Source organism: Pocillopora damicornis, chromosome 1 (genome assembly GCF_964200805.1).
Source record: "Pocillopora damicornis chromosome 1, jaPocDami1.2, whole genome shotgun sequence".
NCBI classification, from domain to species: domain Eukaryota; kingdom Metazoa; phylum Cnidaria; class Anthozoa; order Scleractinia; family Pocilloporidae; genus Pocillopora; species Pocillopora damicornis.
The window spans coordinates 2,824,746-2,846,814 of record NC_142670.1 but is presented as its reverse complement, the minus strand read 5'-3'; the positions used below and the strand labels follow the sequence as shown (position 1 = coordinate 2,846,814).

General features: G+C 36.9%; 2 protein-coding genes and 1 pseudogene across 3 annotated transcripts; 1 reads left to right on the top strand and 2 right to left on the bottom strand.

The window, feature by feature from the left end:
• Positions 1–954: 954 nt before the first annotated feature.
• LOC149051323 (uncharacterized) lies at positions 955–3,157 on the bottom strand (annotated as a pseudogene).
• Positions 3,158–8,505: 5,348 nt separating this feature from the next.
• Positions 8,506–15,209, bottom strand: LOC113686389 (uncharacterized). Its single transcript, XM_089199097.1, has 3 exons — positions 15,148–15,209; positions 9,125–13,527; positions 8,506–8,702 (listed from the first exon to the last, which is right to left on the bottom strand). Exons 2-3 carry the CDS (start codon positions 13,513–13,515, stop codon positions 8,645–8,647), a joined length of 4,449 nt encoding a protein of 1,482 aa, XP_089055223.1. The 5' UTR covers positions 13,516–13,527; positions 15,148–15,209; the 3' UTR covers positions 8,506–8,644.
• Positions 15,210–20,246: 5,037 nt separating this feature from the next.
• LOC149051322 (uncharacterized) lies at positions 20,247–21,657 on the top strand. Of its 2 annotated transcripts, none has more exons than XM_089199380.1 (3): positions 20,247–20,527; positions 20,655–20,808; positions 21,484–21,657. In XM_089199380.1, the coding sequence occupies exons 1-3, from the start codon at positions 20,391–20,393 to the stop codon at positions 21,526–21,528; spliced, it is 336 nt and encodes a 111-aa protein (XP_089055506.1). In that variant the 5' UTR covers positions 20,247–20,390; the 3' UTR covers positions 21,529–21,657. The 2 variants fall into 2 exon arrangements, with proteins under 2 accessions (XP_089055506.1, XP_089055498.1); XM_089199372.1 differs by having other exon boundaries at positions 20,655–20,853.
• The last annotated feature ends 412 nt before the right edge of the window (positions 21,658–22,069 follow it).

Sequence of the window (22,069 nt, the reverse complement as noted above, 5' to 3'; positions counted from 1 at the left end):
AAAACAATAGCAGCTTCATAAAATCAAGGTAACAAGCCAGTTTTTGAACAGAATGCAGGACAACAATGTGTTGCAATGAGTTTGTACTCTGTGATTTACAATAACACACAGGGGATCAGCTCTGCAAATGATCTAATACAAATAATGAATATTGGAAATCAGTTTTATTCAAGTTTGTCGCAATTAACCAGACAGGCATTTTTAATGCAGTCAGAATTACCAACAGCATTAAATGTGTTTGATAATGATTATCAACTGGAATACAGTGAAAACTACTCTGGTACTGTTTACCAAGAAACTTCTATAGATATCAGTATCAGTATAGGGATATCAGTACTGTATCTCTTTATGAAGAGGATTTCAGTCACTCATATCTGAAAACTATACCAATTTCATATTAACAGTAAGGTGTATTGCCGTTGCAACCTATTTTAGTAGTAATATGGGTTTCAAAATCTTTAATTCTCATGCTAGAGATTTGTATAGTAGAGGGCAGCCTCAAGGTACATGTGTTCTTCTTGAAGTGCTATCTCTTGATAGTTTAGTGCATTATTTTCGGAGTATACATAACAATGATATATTTGAGGTGAGAGGAGTACAAATTGAGAATATTCAAAATAGGATGGTTTCTCAGTGTGAATGAAACCAGAAACTTCAATCTAAGTTTGGCTGTAGCTCTATACTCTCTATAATGAAACTATGTAATTACTGAAATTACAACTCATCCTTACCCACCTTTGTCAACAAAGGCAAAACTAGACCCTGTGAGCAGGGTAACTGGGATACCTGGATGGTACTGGATCTTTGAGATCAAGTGTAGAGATACTACAGCTGTCAGACTAATATACTGAAATAGTGAGCTCAAGTTTGGCCAGGGGCATACAGCTATGTTTCAAAAAAGGTTGTCATCTACTACTTGTGGACACACTACTTGAAAATAGACATGACCTCTAAATTCCAATTTTCTTTTCAGTTTCAACAGTATTATTCCAGATCTTTCAGGGAGACATGGTAATATATTGCATGTTTGATCACATTCAACTGGTATATTACATATTGCACCTCTAATCTTTCTTTGTTGACCTTTTGGTATGACTATTATTTTTTCAAACACTGTTCTCTGTGGTGTATCTGTTCAAGCTTCTCTAGAATGGACAACTCTGGTGGCAGTTTATCAAAATATAATTTGTTACATACAGCTTGACAAGGGACTTGCCCTTTCAAAACTTTTGTGTGACAGGTTTTACAAATGTTCTGACTTTCATCAATTGACTTAATGTCAGTAAATAATTCTTGCTGAGTGTTGTACATTTTTTTTTGTAACTGGATAACAGTTTTTCTATATAGTGTTTCATTACCAACAGAGCAAATATAATATGGACCTTCCCTAATCTTAGTTTGAAAAGCTGTGATTTTATGATCTAAATCATGTTGCGCTGAGTTTCTATGGGCTTCCTTATTAGCTTGGACGTGTGATATAATCTTATCTTTGTCTGCAGAATCCAGTGTTTTATACCATTCTGCTCTGCCAGACAAAAGTTTTTCTTTTTCTTCAGGATTCAATGACTTGTACCATTCTGCTCTTTTTTGTTTTTGTGCAGAATTGAGCAAGTTAAACCATTCTGCCCTCTTATGTTTTTGTGCAGTATCCAGTGATTTATACCAAATTGCTCTGCTAGACAAAAGATTTTGTTTTTCTGCAGAACCAAGTGATTTATACCGCTCTGCTGATTGGACTAAAAGCTTTTCTTTTACTTTGGGATCCAGTGATTTATACCATTCAGCTCTGTGAGATAAAAGCTTTTCTTTTTCCGCAGGATCCAGTGACTTGTACCATATTACTTTATCAGACAAAACTTTTTTTTTCATGGCAGGTTCCATTTGTGCATAGCTTTCTTTTTTGCATGTAGTTCTTTCTGACTATGAAACTTGTGTTTTGCCATTACCTTTTGTCTTCCAGCATTTGACAAATTAGTTGAACAACATATAAATTTAATGTAATATTCTACATCTTTACTCTGGAATTGTTTTTTTGCAATATCCATCAATGACTGAATAAGAAAATCTATGTTGTTCATTTTTTCAAATATATCAAGTGAGCCATTAGGACTGAATCTTATAATAAAGTACTTAACACTTTTTGCTTTTGTTTTCATATTATTGGGCTGAAAAATACAGCTGAAACAGTAATTTGAAATCCACATTTAAAACCCAGTATTATCCTTAGTATTATCTGTGATCAACATCTGAAGCAAGAACTTGCTACCAAGAGATGTACAACATAGTATTCCTTGTTTCTCCAAATTAAAAGGCAATATTAATATCTGCATCATATATTTAAAGTGTTCTTGTGAAATTGTTAATAGTCAGTGGATGGTTAACGCCATTGAGTTTTTCGTCGTAAAACTTGTTTGCATGGTCAGTGATTCTATCTAGAGTCTGTGAATTCCAATACCCACAATATCTGATAATGGAAAAACAAATGCTATAAAAAGATGTGGCGCAGCAGGGAATAGGAATGGTTGTAATTTCAGCATCTGCATAATTTGCTTGGAGGGGGCAGCTGTCATGTCACACTGTTTTTCATTAATATATACACCTTTGAGTTCAAATAAAACATTTGGATTTTGATAACGACCTTAAAAATAGTTTATCAGCTCATTTAAGCTGTTAACTTCTCACTGTACACAAGTTCCTTGAGGATGGAGCATACCATATGAATCTCTACCATGAGAATCAATTATCTTAAACTTACCATCGCCATTATGGTAAAAACCTACTGTAGTACTGAGGATTGTTAAAAAAAGGAATTATAATTTTGTCCTAGCAAAGCCTGCATAGCATTAGCAAATGACATACAATAATTGAAATCTTGTACTTCACAAGTACCATGTATAGTACCCGTATAGCTTGGACTATATTGAAACTGATAATTAATATCAAACACTATTATCATTTCAGGTACTTCTGTTAACAGTAACTAAGATTGCTTGGATAGACTAGATAGACCAGAATACAATTCATTACCAATGTTCATGATATTTACTAAGTCCATTGAGGATACAATACCATTCCCCCTACACACCGTGTACCAGCATTTAACCCAAACATAAATAAACAAATCTGTTGTATTGAGATCTACAGTTACAGACTGTATTTATTGAAAATGCTTCATCATTGTTACCATTAAGCTTATTATCCTATACAATATCAGATAACTGAGCAGCTTTCTTAAAGACGGTACGTTCATCGAGGCTATTCACAGCAGCTTTTGTTGAAGACATGAACAACTTTACATAGGAATAAGCCCACAAGACAATTGTGTAAAAAATAGATAACATAATAACATTATACACAAAAAACCCAGGATTTTGTATCATGTATCTATAAAAAAGAATATCCATACAACTACAATGAAAACAAACCTAAGATTCACCTCTCTGATCATGAAATTAATGCCATTCATACTGTTATCCTAGCTACTTTCCATGGCATCAAGTGAATCCAACATAGCATCTTTCTTCTCAAGCAGTTTGCATCCATTAGAGTTTAGTTCTTCAGTCTCACGGTAGTAGTGTTGTTCAATAGATTACATAGAGTACATGCAGTTTGGTTTCAAATTTAAGATTTTGCTGTTTTCAACAAGTGTGCATTTTTCAACGAAGACATTGGTATACTTAGCTTACAAGGCATACAAGGCTTTCATAGCTTTCAAGGCATACAAGGTTTTCATGGCTTTCAAGTGTTTGCGATTCAGTACTTTTAAAAAATACCGTTCAATAACATCTTTTAGTGTGGATTGGCTGGGAACAATACAACTTGTGTATGCATCTGTAAGTATTTTGAGCGTTTTCTCCATAAAGCTCCAGGTAATCATAACCCAAATCATGGCACCTTCATCACAAAAACAACAACCCCAGAACAAATACAAAATAGCTGACAAAACAGTGTTTTAAACAAAAATCTCGGGGTTTGTCATGTGACCCAGCCCTGTCTGTGCATGCCAACATCAATTATCATCAAGATAACCACGTGATCAGCATGTGAACACCTTCACCCTCATTGGATCACAGTTAGTTGTCATGGTGTCGAGGTCCCTATGACCACTGGGTACTATTGGACAATTTTTCCATTTTGTGGTGGAGAGAAAAAAAAAGACAGCAAAAAAACAAAGGCGTTTTATTACTGGGCTACCACAGGTATCCCAGTAAAAATGTGTCATAAATCAAGTTTAGAATACAACCAGCTATCACCAGCTAACCTTCCAAGAACTGTAGATGTTTGTGGAACTGAAGTAAATTTAGACAATTTGTTTGAAAGTGAAGGAATATTAACTGATTCACTTCAAAGCAAGTCAATTCTTGAAAATTATATATAAATGTAATTGTAGTGAATGCACAGGGTTTTTTTATATCGTTTTCCTCTTATTGCATCAGTTGTATCTTTAAACCCACAAAAAGATCATAATATAAGTATTCCCTCCTGCTTTATAATGAAATGGCCACATCCCCTTATTCAATACACTAAAAACATAAATGGAACAGCCTCACTTGTTGATGCCATTGGAAAAATACAAGAGAAACACATGTATAACACTCCAGGGCTTTGCAGAATACAGTTTGCCACATTTTTGTGTAAAGTAGTTGACAAAAACAAAAGAAAAAATTGATGATTAATCATAGACTAAAACAAGACTCTAAAGCAATGAAGCCACCAAAGAAAGAAATATTTTTTGAAAAAAAAACAAGTTAGCGATATGAAAAATAAACAGGAAATATGAAAAAAAAACTGTCCCAAAAGTAGTCTAAGTGATGAATTATGTACTTTGACTGCTCATCTTTCACGTTTAGTTTTTGTTACAGCTGTCAGTTTTTTATAAGATATTAAAAATTTGATTCACAAAAATAATTTGAACTTTGACAAACTGCTGATTCCTTACAAATAAATTTTTATTACTGTTCTTGTTGGATGACAATTTTTACTATTATACTCTTGAAATATCATTGTAATTAGTAGATATATAGTCAAATGAAAAAAGTATTAATGTTTTTTTTTCGTCACTGCTTATGTACAGAATGTAAACATTTAGATAATTTTCATACGCAAGTGAAAATTTGCAATTACTGTAATTAGTAGACTGAATTTTTTTGTTCATCATCAACTGCTACAAACTAAATGGTAATTTTTTGTTCAAGGGCAAATGAAAATAGTGGTTTTGAGTGAAGTAATTTCAATAAACCTGGCTACTGCTGATCAATCACATAGAAGCTATCAGATGCTAAATGCTTTGTCATCTTTTTTTTTGCATGTTTTAGAGTGATTTTTGTTTGCCCATGAAATGAAAAAATGACAATTTAGTTTGTAATAGCTGATTAACAATGAAAGAAAACAAAAGATTCACATTACACCACTAATTATTAGTTATCCTGTTCTTTAATGGAAAATTAAAATCACTTTAAACACTAACAGTTAATTAGTACTCACCAAGTTTAATGTAATCACTCTCACCAATAAACGAAAATGTATCAATTAAAGTAAACTAACCATTTAACTCCAAATGGAAAAACAAATTGGAGGTATATTTAGTACAAAATATGCTTAAGTGTATTTCTCAGGTTTATGAGAACCACTCTAACAACCCCATAAAATTAATAGTTCATCTGCAAATAAGCTTTGGTAGTGACTTTTTGTTTTCTTTTGGTGAAAACAAAAATAAGTAATTGGTTTTCTTCTGTTGGTTAAATGTCATCACCTTAGCACTTGGGGCTGTTTATAACTAAAAGCTATCTTAGCCTGGAACCTTTTGTTAACCAAAGGAAAGAAAACATAACAAGACAGCCTATTATTGAAATAGTAGCCAAAAATATATGGCACTACCTCCCCCAACCCCACCCTTGAAAAGGGTCTTCACACTACATAACAAATGCTGTTTTCAGCTGTCTGTATACACCTGTGAGAAACCTGCATCTCTGGCATACCAAGACAGAAAACAGTTACAGGATAAACTGATAATTGCATTAATTTAACCCTTTCACTCCCAAAAGTGATTGACGTAAAACTTCTCCCTACAATATCCATACATTCTTCAGCAAACAAGTAATGAGAATATTCAAACTTATCAGGTAGAAGCTGCTATCTTGATCTAGCACCAAGTTCTCATAACTAATTTACAGGGAAATGTGTAGCAGCTACAGGGAAGAATTAACAATCAGATCTTGGGAGTTAAAGGGCTAAAAAAACTTAGGCAAAATAAATGCAGGCACTAAAAACAAAGTTTCTTTTTAACAGAAAGCCCAGGGGAACGAAAATACGCGTCTAGTTTTCTTTACAAATGGAAAACATCAGCTACAAAAATTGTCTCGCCTCAACCCACCCACCCAACAAAAATAACTCTTGCACGCATAGCATGCCTATGTTTTGGTCTCGTCACGCAACGCTCTCTTTCCAACGGAGGAGAGAGGGCGTTGCGTGACGAGGCTGAACAATGGCTGCGAAGGAGACTACAGTGTGCGTGAAACCAATGCAGCTTAGGGACAATAAACCAATGTGTGCGTTTATTTCAGATAAATTGGAAGTTTTTTTTTCCTCTATCTCTGTCCATTAACCCTTTCCACCCTAACATCAGTAAGCATATTCTTCCTACTCTTTTCTATACGTTTCCTTTGGTACTGACAAGGAGAAGTTTTTGAACAATCAAGAGCTTCATTGGTTGGTAAGCATTTCCTTTATTCTCGTGGCCTTAATGTGTGATTCAGGGATTTATTGTAAGGAGAAATTAGGTGCTGATCACTCCAAGCGGTTAAACGGGTAAGGTCAAGTAATTATATTTTTCTTTATAATTAATCATACAACATAGACAATGCAACCAGAAATACTTATGTGCGGGTTTATTTCAGATAAATCGGAAGGGTTTTTTTTTCTCTCTCTCTCTTAAGTAAAGTAATGCTATATTTTCGTTCTTTTTAAGTTTAAGGCTCTTTTTCTTTTACAAAAATGAAAACATCAGTCTATACACAGTGTCCCACCTCAACTCACCCATTTAAAGAAGTAACTCTTGCATGCATTGCATGCCTATGATTTTACTCTTTGTCTCACCAGTGTCATGCGCACTGTTTCTTTACTTCTTCTTATTGACTTTTACTTCAATGTTTCGTGCAATAAATGTTCCTTTTCTTTCCAATCTGACGTTTTTGTCAATGTCCAGTCTACTCCTTCTTTTTACTTTGTTTGTAGCGATTACATTGCGCACTGTTTTTTTTTTTTCATTTTCTCTGTTCGGTAGTTTTGTTTAATTGTATCTTGCGCATAGCTCGTTCTCTTGTCTCCTCCGATTAAATATTTCGTTAGAATCTTGCACAATGCTTGTTTCGTCTCTGTTTTGTTTCCAAGTTAACATCTACCTCACTCTTTGTTCCAATTTATATTTGTTTCCTACGTTAGAACCTAGCCCTCTGTTTTTTTCCTTAACCCTTTAACTCCCATCAGTGACAAGACATAATTTCTCCTTACAATATCAACACAGAATCAAGCAGACAAGTGAGGAGAATAAAGAAGAAATCTCAATTAAGGGGACTACAAGTTGATCCACTGGTAAATTCTCCAATTTGAAATCCTAAGTATTTTATGGCAGACAGTAGGGAGAATTACTAATGAGATCTTGGGAGTTAAAGAGTTAATTCTGGCCGATTGTCACGTTCATATCCTACAAACTGTTTGCACTCTTCTGTTTGACGTTAGTATCTCGCGCAATGTTTTCTCATGATTTTATCTCAATAGTTTGCTCACTGTTTCTCTTCTTTTCTATTTGTTAAAACTTTTTTTTGGTATATTGTACTCTGTTTGTTCCCTTCCCCATTTTACTTTTACATTACTATGTAGCGCCTTGTTCCGAACACTGTTTGATTTTTGCGTTAATTCTCAACAATTGTTCTCTTCTTTGTCTGATTTTCACTTAATTATCTTCTAATTTCTAACTGATTGTGTGTTCAGTATCATGGCACTTTTTGTTCCCGCTTCTGTTAGTTTGTTATGTTATCATCTCCTGCACCTGTGAACAGTCTTAACCACTCTTTAATGATCACGTGCGCATGCAACGGAAAAATTGAAAACTGGGACGTATACCGTAATGATTTAAATAAAGGATTAGTTTTGAGTTTTTACGACACTTGCTAACATTCTCGCATTTTATACATTCAGCTAATTTCCTGCGTTCAGTTTTCGCATCTCAATATATTGTAGTTCCCTATTGAAAGTTTTCTTAATAGATCAAACGGCTTAATTGCAGGTTTCATTGTCGCTGGCTTTTGATTAAGCCCTGCCTACAAAAGCACGCAAAATCTACTACTTGACTAAAAAAAAATCAAAATGTCTACGCAAAGTAATAATTTCCCGCGTTCAGTTTTCGCATCTCAATATATTGTAGTTCCCTATTGAAAGTTTTCTTAACAGATCAAACGGCTTAATTGCAGGTTCCATTGTCACCGGATTTTGATTAAGCCCTGCCTACAAAAGCGCGCAAAATCTACTACTTGACTTGAAAAAAAAACCTAAAAACTTAAAACTTAAAAAACTAAAAATGTCTACGCAAAGTAATACCAGTGTCCATTGAAAGACAATGTACAGGAAGAAGAATCTTTGTGTAGGATCAATGGTCACTCTGTTTCTTCTCCGCCTCGTTGTTGTCCTCCTCGAGTTCTTCTTTCCTAAAAAAAAAAATTAAATTTGTCAATATTTTCAACAATGAAACGGATTTCCAATATAAGAAATTACTTTCTTCTTCAATGTCATTGGCTATGATTATCCAAACGTGTCGAACATACCATGTTTGATACGAAAGTGACTTTAAGATTGTCACTGACTTTTGTTTATTTTTTACAGATAAAGTGAACTTTTTCAGCTTCTTAAGTTAACTCCATCGTCAGAGCGTCAATTTTAGAAAGCCTTCCGTGAAAATCTTCTAGCTCCGAGAACTAGTTAAAATCAACTTCTCTTTCCTGGCATTTTATGGATGAAAGACAAAGACAAAAAGAAAACGAAAAACAGAAGAACACAAGTTGATAAAGTGAACAAGTCAAGTGTACTAATCGGTTTATCGTAGAAAATTGCTCATTATGATCAGACTTACCCTTTTGCGATAAAATCAATTGTCACGTTATCCCCCATCAGCACGAACGGGGCCCATTGGCGAGGTTTGGGGAAGCCATTACTTCTCAACCATTGAACGGCCTGGTGAAGAGATTCACTGGCACTTTCTCCACGAACAAGGTGTTTATAGAAATGTTTCATGAGCCTCTCCGTTGCTTTGTCTTCTACAGCCCACGATGCTACCAACACTGAACGTGCACCGGATGCTAAGAATGCTCGAGCGATTCCAATAACTCCTTCCTTTTTAATCAATCCACGCCCACTGTGACAACAGCTGAGTACTACCAGTTTAGCTCGCACTTGAACTCCTTCAATGTCGGACATTGTCAGGAGGTAGTCTTCCTCTTGTGGAATACTGTTAGCAGTACGTTGAGGAGAGAGGGCAATCTCTCCTCTTTCGGCATGTCCATGTGCGGCAAGATGTATCAGACTCACTGAAGGAATTGCTTCAAGAACCGCCTGCTTTGTTGCGCGACTTCCTAACAAAGGCTGAACGCCCAGCAGCTGACCAACCATCTCTGCTTCCTTACTTGCACAGAATAATGGTGTAATGTCAGTGAGACGTCCATTGTAATGCACTTTGCCAACCGTAGGATCACCCACAACTAGCGCACCGGTTTGAATGTGATAGTCTGCTGGACATTCTTGAATGAGCCGGAGAGTCGTCAATGAAGGGACGATGCGTATTCTGTACTTCTCCGATAAATACCTTCCGGCTGGTTCATCACGCAAGGCAGCAAATGGGACTCGGTACGAGAAACGGTCTGGTACAATGATGATTTCGGGCTCTGTAAGTAAATCTGCCACAGGTGCGATGATCCATTGGTAGCACAAATTATGACTTCTTCCGGTATCTTTGGTTTCGTCACCTCGCAATTTTGCTTGGCTCTCTTCATGAAGAGATGTCGTCTCGTTGTCATCCAGCGATCGGTCTTCGCAGTTCGCTGCGGGTAAAACACCAAAGCAGGCGGCGCTCTTTTTGAAAACTCCTTCCACTTCGCAAACTTGCTCGGCAATAAGAGTCTCTAGTTTCACTTCGTCTGTTTTTCGAATGCAAATGTCTCCATTTGGTTTCAATACCCAGAGAAGAACTTGCCGATCTTCATACGAAATGTACAAAAAAACAGAGTTACTTTCTCTTTTCGCCATGTTTTCAATTCTGGACCATAATTGTGGATCAGCTGAGATACGGCTTTCCACGGAGTACTTGTCTGCCATGAATTCCGAGAGGACTCTTGCTCGTCCCAGCTCCTCAACGTAGAGAGCATCTCGAAACTTTCGATTACAGCAAAGCAAGTCAGTGAGTAACTTGTACGGAAAAGTACTGCGTTTCTCTAACAGAGAGATTTGAAATCCACTGTTTCCTTTCAGATGAGTTCTGATTTGTTCATATTTTCCAATGCATTGAAGAAGATATTTCATTGCCTCCACAGCCTCTGAATGCGATATCTGTAAATATGTGATACTGAGAAGGCTCTGAAACTCAGTTATTTTGTCTCCAATTTGGCTGCTTATGGAGCAAGCTTTCTGTAAATAATCTGCTGCCTTGCCACATTCACCTAATGATTGGAATGTATGTCCAAGGGTTAGGTAAAACTCTGCTTCGAAGCTTCTATCGCCACATTTTCTGCTGATTGTAAGCGCCTTGTCACATTGTTCTTTTGCCTTCTGACTGTCATTCACAGAAGCAGAGACATATGCCAAACTCAAACAAGCTTTGGCTTCTAGTTTTCTGTCACCAATTGCAATACTGACGCCGACTGCTTTGTCCAAATGTTCTTTAGCTTGCCGATTTTTATGAAGGTCACAGTAAACATTTCCAAGGCTCAGGTATGTTGAGCCTTCTCCACGACTGTCGCCAATTTCTATTGCAATGGCAAGTGCTTTCTCGTAAAATTCTTTAGCCTTCTGAATTTCGCCAAGGCAATGAAACACATTACCGAGGTTCCTGTATGTTGCTCCTTCTCCATTTCTGTCGCCAATTTCTATTGCGATGGCAAGTGCTTTCTCGTAATATTCTTTAGCCTTCTGATATTCGCCAAGGGAATGAAACACACTGCCGAGGTTCCCGTATGTTGTTCGTTCTCCATTTCTGTCGCCACTTTCTATTGCGATGGCAAGTGCTTTCTCGTAATGTTCTTTAGCCTTCTGATATTCGCCAAGGGAATGAAACACACTGCCGAGGTTCCCGTATGTTGTTCGTTCTCCATTTCTGTCGCCAATTTCTATTGCGATGGCAAGTGCTTTCTCGTAATATTCTTTAGCCTTCTGATATTCGCCAAGAGAATGAAACACACTGCCGAGGTTCCCGAGTATTCTTCCTTCTCCATGACTGTCGCCAATTTCTATTGCGATGGCAAGTGCTTTCTCGTGATATTCTTTAGCCTTCTGATATTCCTCAAGGGAGTAAAACGCAGTTCCGAGGTTTGCGTATGTTGTTCCTTCTCCATTTCTGTCGCCAATTTCTATCACGATGGCAAGTGCTTTCTCGTAATATTCTTTAGCCTTCTGATATTCGCCAAGGGAATGAAACACACTGCCGAGGTTCCCGTATGTTGTTCGTTCTCCATTTCTGTCGCCAATTTCTATTGCGATGGCAAGTGCTTTCTCGTAATATTCTTTAGCCTTCTGATATTCGCCAAGGGAATGAAACACACTGCCGAGGTTCCCGAGTATTCTTCCTTCTCCATGAGTGTCGCCAATTTCTATTGCGATGGCAAGTGCTTTCTCGTGATATTCTTTAGCCTTCTGATATTCCTCAAGGGAGTAAAACACAGTTCCGAGGTTCGCGTATGTTGTTCCTTCTCCATTTCTGTCGCCAATTTCTATCACGATGGCAAGTGCTTTCTCGTAATATTCTTTAGCCTTCTGATATTCGCCAAGGGAATGAAACACACTGCCGAGGTTCCCGTATGTTGCTCCTTCTCCATTTCTGTCGCCAATTTCTATTGCGATGGCAAGTGCTTTCTCGTAATATTCTTTAGCCTTCTGATATTCGCCAAGGGAATGAAACACACTGCCGAGGTTCCCGTATGTTGTTCGTTCTCCATTTCTGTCGCCAATTTCTATTGCGATGGCAAGTGCTTTCTCGTAATATTCTTTAGCCTCCTGATATTCGCTAAGGGAATGAAACACAGTTCCGAGGTTCCCGTATGTTGTTCGTTCTCCATTTCTGTCGCCAATTTCTATTGCGATGGCAAGTGCTTTCTCGTAATATTCTTTAGCCTTCTGATATTCGCTAAGGGAATGAAACACAGTTCCGAGGTTCCCGTGTGTTGTTCGTTCTCCATTTCTGTCGCCAATTTCTATTGCGATGGCAAGTGCTTTCTCGTAATATTCTTTAGCCTTCTGATATTCGCTAAGGGAATGAAACACAGTTCCGAGGTTCCCGTGTGTTGTTCCTTCTCCATTTCTGTCGCCAATTTCTATCACGATGGCAAGTGCTTTCTCGTAATATTCTTTAGCCTTCTGATATTCGCCAAGGGAATGAAACACACCGCCGAGGTTCCCGTATGTTGTTCCTTCTCCATTTCTGTCGCCAATTTCTATCACGATGGCAAGTGCTTTCTCGTAATATTCTTTAGCCTTCTGATGTTCGCCAAGGGAATGAAACACACTGCCGAGGTTCTCGTATGTTGCTCCTTCTCCATTTCTGTCGCCAATTTCTATTGCGATGGCAAGTGCTTTCTCGTAATATTCTTTAGCCTTCTGATATTCGCCAAGGGAATGAAACACACTGCCGAGGTTCCCGAGTATTCTTCCTTCTCCACGACTGTCGCCACTTTCTATTGCGATGGCAAGTGCTTTCTCGTAATATTCTTTAGCCTTCTGATATTCGCCAAGGGAATGAAACACATTGCCGAGGTTCCCGTATGCTGTTCGTTCTCCATTTCTGTCGCCAATTTCTATCACGATGGCAAGTGCTTTCTCGTAATATTCCTTAGCCTTCTGATACTCACTGAGTTTAGCACAGACACATCCAAGTCTAAGATGAACCGCTGCTTCTTCTCTTTTGTGAGCAATTGTTTTCCAGATGTTGAGTGCGCCTTTATAGAGTTGCTTTGCCTCTGGAAACTGGCTTTGTGTTACATATTTGTCTCCCAGTTCTATAGTTAGCATCCCAGCATGAATAAATGTGCCAAGAATTTTGTTTGTATGTCTTTCCGCCTCTGTGTAACCAGAGATCGCGTAGTATGCATTGAATAGCACATCGGAGATATCAAGGTGACTACCAGAGTACAGGTTTTGAAGTAGAATAACACATTCATTACATAACTCAGTCGCTTGTAGGCCACGATCAGTGTTCAGAAGAAATATGACGACATTTAAACGTATTTGGACTGATTTTAGGATTTCTGCAGCGTCACTCATAACGGCTCTCTCCTGTTTGTTGTCGTATGAAAGAATCAACAAAAAAAAGGAAGCTTAGAAAAAGTAACACTGAAAAATGTTCGAGTTTCTAAGCTGTTTTTAAGGAATTTGTGGTTGTCTTCCTCTCCACAAATGTCTAAGTGCAACATTCCTTTTTCATTCTTTTTTTCAAACCAGTCACAAGTGTATCTTCTGGGTTCAAATTACAAAAATCATAGATCAGATTTAGATAAAGCTATCAAAAAAGTTTCACCAGTGGAACAGCAGTTAATTTACCAATCGTGTTATATTTGCATTCTCGTGAAAGGGTTTACACGTGACGCGTGAAGGAGGCTAAAATTAATATGTGGAGCGTGAATTTTACAGAAAGGCGAGCGTGATTCGTAAATTTATGAAGCAATGTTGGGCGTGATTTGCCTCCTGATATATGAGTGACCCGTCAATTTCTTCTTTCATTTCGTGAAAACATCAGGATTTCCCAGAAAGCTTGTACATAAAAAGAGACATTTGAAGGTTTCCCTTTCCTAAACGTGACGCGGGAACTTTTTATGAGAGATGTCCATCTACAATCGGAGATATAGATGTCCATCTAGGACATGTCCATCTGCAATTGCTCTGACGAAGGGCTAACGCTCGAAACGTCAGCCTTTTTACTCTTTACGGTGGCCAATTTACGTTTTAACTCAGTTGTTAACACCTAATTACCTGCTATAGATCTAGTTTCGTTGCGTGGTGGACAAATTTGATGGACATAAAACCAACAAAAAAAATTAGATTCTACCATTAAACAAAGTATGCAACTATTGTCCAATAGAGATCAAGCCGGTATGTCAGTCTTAGAAACTCGCCTCATTAATTTGAGATGAAGAAATTAAAACATGTAAGTGTTGTCAATGATTAACCACCCATCAATTACTTTGAAAAAAACAATTTTTTTATTTTGACACAGCATTAATTTGTTTTTCAGACGAAGGAAAATCTTTCTATTTCATTCGTGTTACTTCAGTAGCTCATGTACCAACTCCTCTCAATTTTTTGTTTCGTAAAATAATAGCGGAGCTCGCAGAGCGTAGCGCCATAATTATACAAAATAGTAGTAACCCATCAAGCCGAAGAAATTTGGTTGTACGACCGTACGACCGTACGACCGTACGACCGTATAAGGTGCTACTTTTAACATGCGTGGTCAACTGTACTGCGGGCACGCCAACGCCACGGCTTTGTCCAGTAGTCCAGTGGTCACTGACTAGGCTCCGAGTCAGACGACCCGGGTTCTACTCCTGGCCAGGGAAATGCGTTGTGCCCTTGAGACGTGCGCGAAAAAAAATGCGAGCTCCGCTTTTAGGCTTGGCTAAGTCTGTGTATTAAAGTTATTCATGGAAATTGAAACTAAGGAAGCCTTAGGTGAAAGAAAATTTGTTTCTTAAGTTTCCCAGAAGGTTCATCAAATAACACACGGGAACTTCCTAGTTTTAATCATCACACAAGTGATGAACACGTAGTTTCTCCTTACAATATCAATACACCATACAGCAATGGTGAGAGTAAACAGACTCATCATTCAGAGAAACAAGTTTCAATCCAAAACATGTTAATGCATAATTTTTTTGAAATGAATTTTCAGCCGCTCACCTTTGAAAACGAAAACTTCCCTGAATAGTTAGAAGACCAAAATCGCGAAACTGATTCGAACTTTCTCTGCAAATCAAGGAAGAATGCAAAACAGCTAGTATTAGATTGAATAGGAAAATTATCGCTGAAAAGTAATCATTGTGAACCTAATAAGGATGGAACTTACATTACAGCTTGCCCATAAGATATTTCAAAAAATATTTGAGCTCACATATCATTGATAAGAGTTTGGTGGTTTTAATTTCTCTTTCCTCGATTTTTAAAACGGCTTCAAGTTATAGAAGTGACGATCATGTTGCATCTCTTTCCAATATCAACATATTATTCAGTAAACAAGCGGCGAGAAAACTTATCAGCTGAGGGTTTTTTCTTAATACAACATTAACGTCTCCCTACTGACTAACAAGGTAATGTGAGGGAGTTCTAAGGAAGAATTGCTGATGAGATCATAAATTCAAAAGGTTAAGATGATGTAAACCTCAAATACTTTGCAATCAAATCAAAACTTGATTCGACTTTGGAAGTCGAACCAGGTGTAAAGATTGAGTTTGATTTGTATAGATTAAAGAAAAAAGCTGTTTAGGAACCTGAAAATCAATCGCTCATCATCTTCTCCATAAATTAAGCGCTCAGGGTTCAAACAGACTATATTTCCCCGGCTTGAATTAATTTGAAATTTAGCAATAATGCGTGATTTGTATATACTCTGCGTTACAACTGACACTGAAAAACATTAAGCTACTAAGGAAGGCCAAGGAAACAACATTAGACGAGCCGGGACAAACGAAGATTTTATGACAAGAGGATTCTCTGCTCATGTGATGAGCATTTTCATGAAAAAAACAATTCAATTTCGAATGGCCTTATTTTACCCATTTTTACATTGGAAACGCTAACAACGGTTACCATCTTTCTAAATCTGAAAACTTGTTTTGCCGAAGATAACTGACCCCGCGCGTAAAACGCAAAGTGCACATCGTGTTCATGCATCTCATGACGTTTTTGGGCACAGATTGGGCATGTCTATTCGATGAAATTCACACAAGCGTTTTGATTGTTATCCAACTTCTGGATAGGTATGAATGAAACGAATTAGATCCAACACGGCAGAAGTACTGATGTTAATACGTCAGATATTTTTTATTCAGGGAATCCGAAAAAAATTTTGAAAAAAAAAAGGGAATTTATTGACGATTTCCCCGCAAAATAGAGATTTATCGCTAAATCAAAAAATTGTTTAGAAAATCTAAAACCGTACTACGTGGCTTTCCAACTTCCCCGTAATTTAAATAAAAAACACGGCATTTTTATGTTATTTTTTTAAAAGATTTCAGATTAGACAATCTGATTTTTTCCGTTCATACATCGTGTATTTGTTTTTATTCTTTCACTCAACACCTAAGAATTGTTTAACCTGCAATTTCTTCCTACAGTATCAATATATTCTTCAGCCAACAGTTTTGGAGAATTAAGAAATTTATCAGCTGGACGGTCTCAAGTTGACGCAACACTTCATTCTCTAAAAATATTTACTGTGATATTTGTAACATTTGCAAAGCAGACTTAGTAAGGTGATAGAAGTTAAAGGCCTAAAGTTGAGTTCATCATTTTACTTTGCAGACTATGAAAAGTTTAAGTCAAGTTTTTAGAAAAAACAAATCTTTGCCAAAATTAAAGATTATTTCGAGGTTTAAGTCCTCTGGCTTCGAAAATCCATCGCAAAACATTTCAGTTTTGTAAAGCGGGAAAGATTGTTTCTAAATTTATTATTTTACTACTAACCTTTTACGCAAGAAGCTTGTCTTGTTTGATATTCTAGTCGTATGACCGATGAAACCAAAAGTAAGAAACTGAAATAAGAGTTTATCTGCAAAACAAAGATGAATGCAAATAGTTATTACAAGAGAGACGTAAACACTTCTGTACAATAGAAGTAAAATAGGTACAAAATATTGATGAACAGAAGAGGGAAAAACGGTTACCAATTGTAAAAACTGTACTCGACTTGTAAAGAACAAAAAAAAAGGCGGTGGGAACCTGAAAATCAATCGTTCATCATCTTCTCCATAAATTAAGTGCACAAGGTTAAATTATCAAACAGACTAGATTTCCCCACCTTCAATTAATTTGAAATTTAGCAATACTGTGCAATTTTGTATCATACTCTGCGTTATAACTGACATTGAAAGACGTCAAGCTACTAAGGAAGACCAAGGAAACAACATTAGACATGCTGTTACATTGGGAACACTAACAACGGTTATCATCTTTCTGAATCTTCGTGAAACGCAATGTGTACATCGTGTTAACATTTGTAAACTTCTCACTACGTTTTAGGGCACAGATTGGGTATGTCTATTTGATTAAATTCACACAGACGCAGTTTGATTGTTATCCAGCTTCTGGATAGGTATGAACGAAACCAATTTGACTCAGCACGGCGGAAGTACCGATGTTAATACGTCAGAGATTTTTCATCCAAGGGATACGATGAAAATTTTGAAAAATGAGGGAATTTATTAACGTTTTCCTTGCAAAACTGAGATGAATGACAATCTGACAGGAGTGAAAAAAAGTAACAGCTTTATCGCTCGAACAAAAAAACTGTTTAGAAAACATTAAACAAAAGTACGTGGCTTTCCAACCTCCCCGAAATTTAAATAAAAAATCTGGCATCTTCATGTTATTTTTTTAAAAGATTTCAGATCTAAAATTCTGAATTTCCCGTTGATACTTCGCGTATCTGTTTTTACTCATTCGCTCCCAGACTCTGACACTTAAGAATTGTTTAACCTGCAATTTCTGCCTACAGTATCAATATATTTTTCAGCAAACAGTTTTGGAGAATTAAGAAACTTATCAGCTCGATGGTGTCAAGTTGACGCAACACTTCACTCTCTAAAAATATTTATTGTGATATTTGTAACATTTGCAAAGGAGACTCAGTAAGATAATGGAAGTTAAAGGCTTGAAGTTGAGTTCATCATTTTATTTTGCAGACTATGATCAATTTAAGTCAGGTTTTTAGAAATAAATCTTTCCCAAAATATAGGGATATTTCGATGTTTAAGTCCTCTGGCTTTGAATGTCCAATGCAAAACATTTCCGTTTTGCAAAGCGGAAAAGATTGCTTCTAAATTTATTATTTTACTACTAACCTTTTACGCAAGAAGCTTGTCTTGTTTGATATTCTAGTCGTATGACTGATGAAACCAAAAGTAAGAAACTGAAATAAGAGTTTCTCTGCAAAACAAAGATAAATGCAAATATTTATTGTAAGAAAGTCGTAAAAACTTCTGTAAAATAGAAGTAAAATAAGTACAAAATATTGATGAATCGAAGAGGAAAAAACGGTTACCAAAATTAAAAATTGAATTCGATTTGTAGATAAAAAAAGAGCCGCTTAGGAACCTGAACATCAATCGGTCATCATCTTCTCCATAAATTAAGCGCACAAGGTTAAATTATCACACAAACTAGATTTCCCCGCCTTGAATTTATTTGAAATTCAGCAATACTGTGCGATTTTTATATACTCTGTATCACAACCGACGCTCAGAAATGTTGAGCTACATTAGACGAGCCGGGCCAAACGGAGATTTCATCTCGAGAGAAATTTCTGCTCATGCGATGAATATTTTCATGATAAAAAACTTCGAATGGCCTTATTTTACTCAATATTTTACATTGGGAACAATAACAACGGTTACCATCTTTCTGAATCTGAAAACTTGTTTTGCCGAAGATAACTGACCCCGCGCATAAAACGCAATGTGTACATCGTGTTAACATTTGTAAACTTCTAACGACGTTTTCGGGCACAGATTAGGCATGTCTATTTGATTAAATTCACGCAAACGGATTGATTGTTATCCAACTTCTGGATCGGTATGAATGAAACGAATTTGACTCAACATGCCAGAAGTACCGATGTTGATGCGTTCGAGTTTTTTTAGCCAAGGGATGCGACGAAAATTTTGAAAAAAGAGGGAATTTATTAAGAACGACATCCTTCTACAGCAGTTCATGTTGTGTAAAAATATTGTTCAATATAATAATGGTCTATGTAATAGCAGCTCTGATTACAGAGGCGTTGAAATATGAATTGGAAAATTGATGAGGAGTCGCATTAACATTTCAGTACATTAACAATTAAATATCGTACTTACCTCGACTCTAACACTGAACGCCTTACTGCTTTGTGTAGTGAAACGGCCAAATTTAGAATTAGAATCAGCAGCATGTGTCTATTTCAAGGTTATAGGCGCGTGGTGAATCTCAGCCCACCCCTGAGAGGTCTGAGATCGAGTATGCATGTACCGTTGCACTTGTCCTCTCATTGTAGATATGTCCTCTGACGTAATGTGATACAGTGGCCAATCATATCCTGTGATCTATTGAGCGACACGCGGTTTGGAAAAGGTTAAGAGAGTCCGTTGTAGTTATGTCTTCAAGCAAAAGTATTCTTTCAAGGGGGTCGGGATAAGTGGAAAATTTGATCAGTATTTTCCGGTAACTGATCTCAGGAAAACATGTTGTTGGCATAATCATTGCGAACCGGGCCATTGACCTCTCACATTATTTTCTTTGAAGAAAGAAATGGGTGTGATCGCATCGTTGTTAGAGCCTAATCGTGGAAGAACAACTTGCTACGTAAATAAAAAAGCGACTTTCGACCAAAGGATGCGTTATTGTTCACGCTTTATTGGCAGTCTTGCTTTATTTAATGTCTTCATTGTTCGACTTGTGACTCCATTGCCAACATTTTACACACAAGCTAAGACAAAAGCACATTGTGGCGTCATATCACAATTGTTTTATTTTCTTAAATAGTTGAAAATCGTAGATTATGGTTCGTCGGCATGAAATAATATATTTTTGACGCTTCGCTGATCTGCCGGAGGTGAGATCGACTGAGAGGTCAAAGTTGTGATAATTTGTCTGCGTCACGAACTCTTCCTTCAGTCACAGAAGTTTGGCCTTCGGTTGTTTATTTTGAATATTATAGGTTTTTGCTGTATCGCCTGAGCCCTCAAGTAGTTGATTGTGATGTGATTTTATTGCGGTTCCGCTGATTTTAGCTGTTCTTTTTACTCGGACTTTCCGAAGGTAACGCCCGAGGTTCAAATTCGGCTTCGTTTTTTTTTTTTTGCGTTCAGTCACAAAACGCGGTTCCTCTACAGCGCATGCGTGAAGTGTACGCGCATGCGTAGAATGAAACTTAGAGAGCATGGTTTAAAGCAATGGCTGCCTTCGTGAACAATTCTTTGCTTGATGTACGTGAAAGAAATTCGATGACTATTACGCCCAATACACATACAAAGTCACACACCGTTCGCGGTAGACCCACACTAAAACTTGTGGAGCGTTTTGGGAACGGGTCGGTCCGCAAAATTTACGAGAGATCAATTTTACGATCGATCCTTTACGAGTGAACCTTTTATTGAGAAATACCAAGCGAAACCTGCTATATCAAACGAGTTATCTCATATTATGTTTACATGTAGCAACCGTGTATTTAGACGTGATCGAGAACCCAGTAGAATACCAGAAGCTACTCTGAAACGTTTCAGAAGAAAGGGCAGAAAACTGAAGGAATTTGTTTATGAGCGTATTCGTCCAAGCATACCGAAGTCCTCTTGGCTACGTCGTTATGTGAAGGTTAGAAGAGTTACAAAGAATGATTGTAAGCTTAATACAAAGAGGGTAAGATTAAATAAAGTTTCAAAAAATGATAAGAAGTATTTTTGGAATTGTTCTGTAAGGGTATATCAAAGGATAATTAAATTAAGTATAAAGCAAGTAGGTACTTATCTATGTTTTCTTGTAATAGACCCATGTGTCTTTATAAGAGTCAGACACACGCATCAAACTATTGTAAATTTCAACTGAGTTCAGACATAGAGAAAAACCTCAGTCCTATTCCAATGTACATTGATCCTAGCAAAACTATATTGGCACCATATAGCCAAGCTAATGAATTGGTATTTGGACAGAATTCAGGACAACTATGTGTTACAACGAGTTTATGCTCTTTGATTTACAATAACAAACAAGGAATCAATTCTGCTAATGATCTCGTGTCATTAATGAATATCGGAAATCAGGTGTATTCAAGTTTGTCTCAGTTAACCAGACAATCATTTTTAATGCAGACAGAATTACCCACACTTTTAAAAATGTTCGAGACTGACTATGAACTTCAATACAGTGAGAGCTACACTGATACTATTCATCAAGAAGCTACAGTAGAAGGATGTCAGTTCGGTACCTCCTTAGATAGAGCCTTTCAATCACTTATATCTAAAAATTTCAACAATTTTGTCTTGACAATAGGATGTACTGCAGTTGCTATCTATTGTAAAGGTAATGTGGGCTTGAAAATATTCGATTCTCATGCAAGGGAGAGAAGCCATCCTCAAGGTACATATGTGCTGCTTGACGTATCATCCCTGAATAGCTTAGTACATTATTTTCAGAGTATACATAATGATGATATATTTGAATTTAAAGGGGTTAACATTAATAAAGTTCAAAATAGTACCCTTTTTCAGAGTCATGCCTGTGAAACCAGACAGTTCAATGTGAGTTGTGCTGTGGCTGTTTATTCACTCTGCTACTCTGTAATAAAATCATGTAGTTATTGGAATTCAAACGCCTTATCTGATGTTATTCAGTATGGCAAAAGATTATACGAAAATTCATCTTTGAACAAGTATTTACCGTTAGATGATTTGCCAAAAACTGTTGATGTTTGTAGAACTGAAATAAGTTTAGATCTTAAAAGTGATTACAGTGAAGGAATATTGTCTGATTCAGTTGACAGCAAATCACTTCTCAAAAATCTTGTAAGAAATAATAGTGAATGCACAGGGTTTTTGATGTGGTTTTCGACAAGCTCAAGGTTACTTCCCTTCATGGG

Coding starts and splice junctions, on each gene's coding strand:
- LOC113686389 (XM_089199097.1), bottom strand. CDS start 13,515: ATGAGTGACGCTGCAGAAATCCTAAAATCAGTCCAAATACGTTTAAAT. Junction 8,703..9,124: donor ATTGATTTTATCGCAAAAGG/GTAAGTCTGATC, acceptor TTTTTTTTTTAG/GAAAGAAGAACTCGAGGAGG.
- LOC149051322 (XM_089199372.1), top strand. CDS start 20,391: ATGGCTGCCTTCGTGAACAATTCTTTGCTTGATGTACGTGAAAGAAAT. Junction 20,528..20,654: donor GTGGAGCGTTTTGGGAACGG/GTCGGTCCGCAA, acceptor GTTTACATGTAG/CAACCGTGTATTTAGACGTG. Junction 20,854..21,483: donor GTAAGCTTAATACAAAGAGG/GTAAGATTAAAT, acceptor TCTTGACAATAG/GATGTACTGCAGTTGCTATC.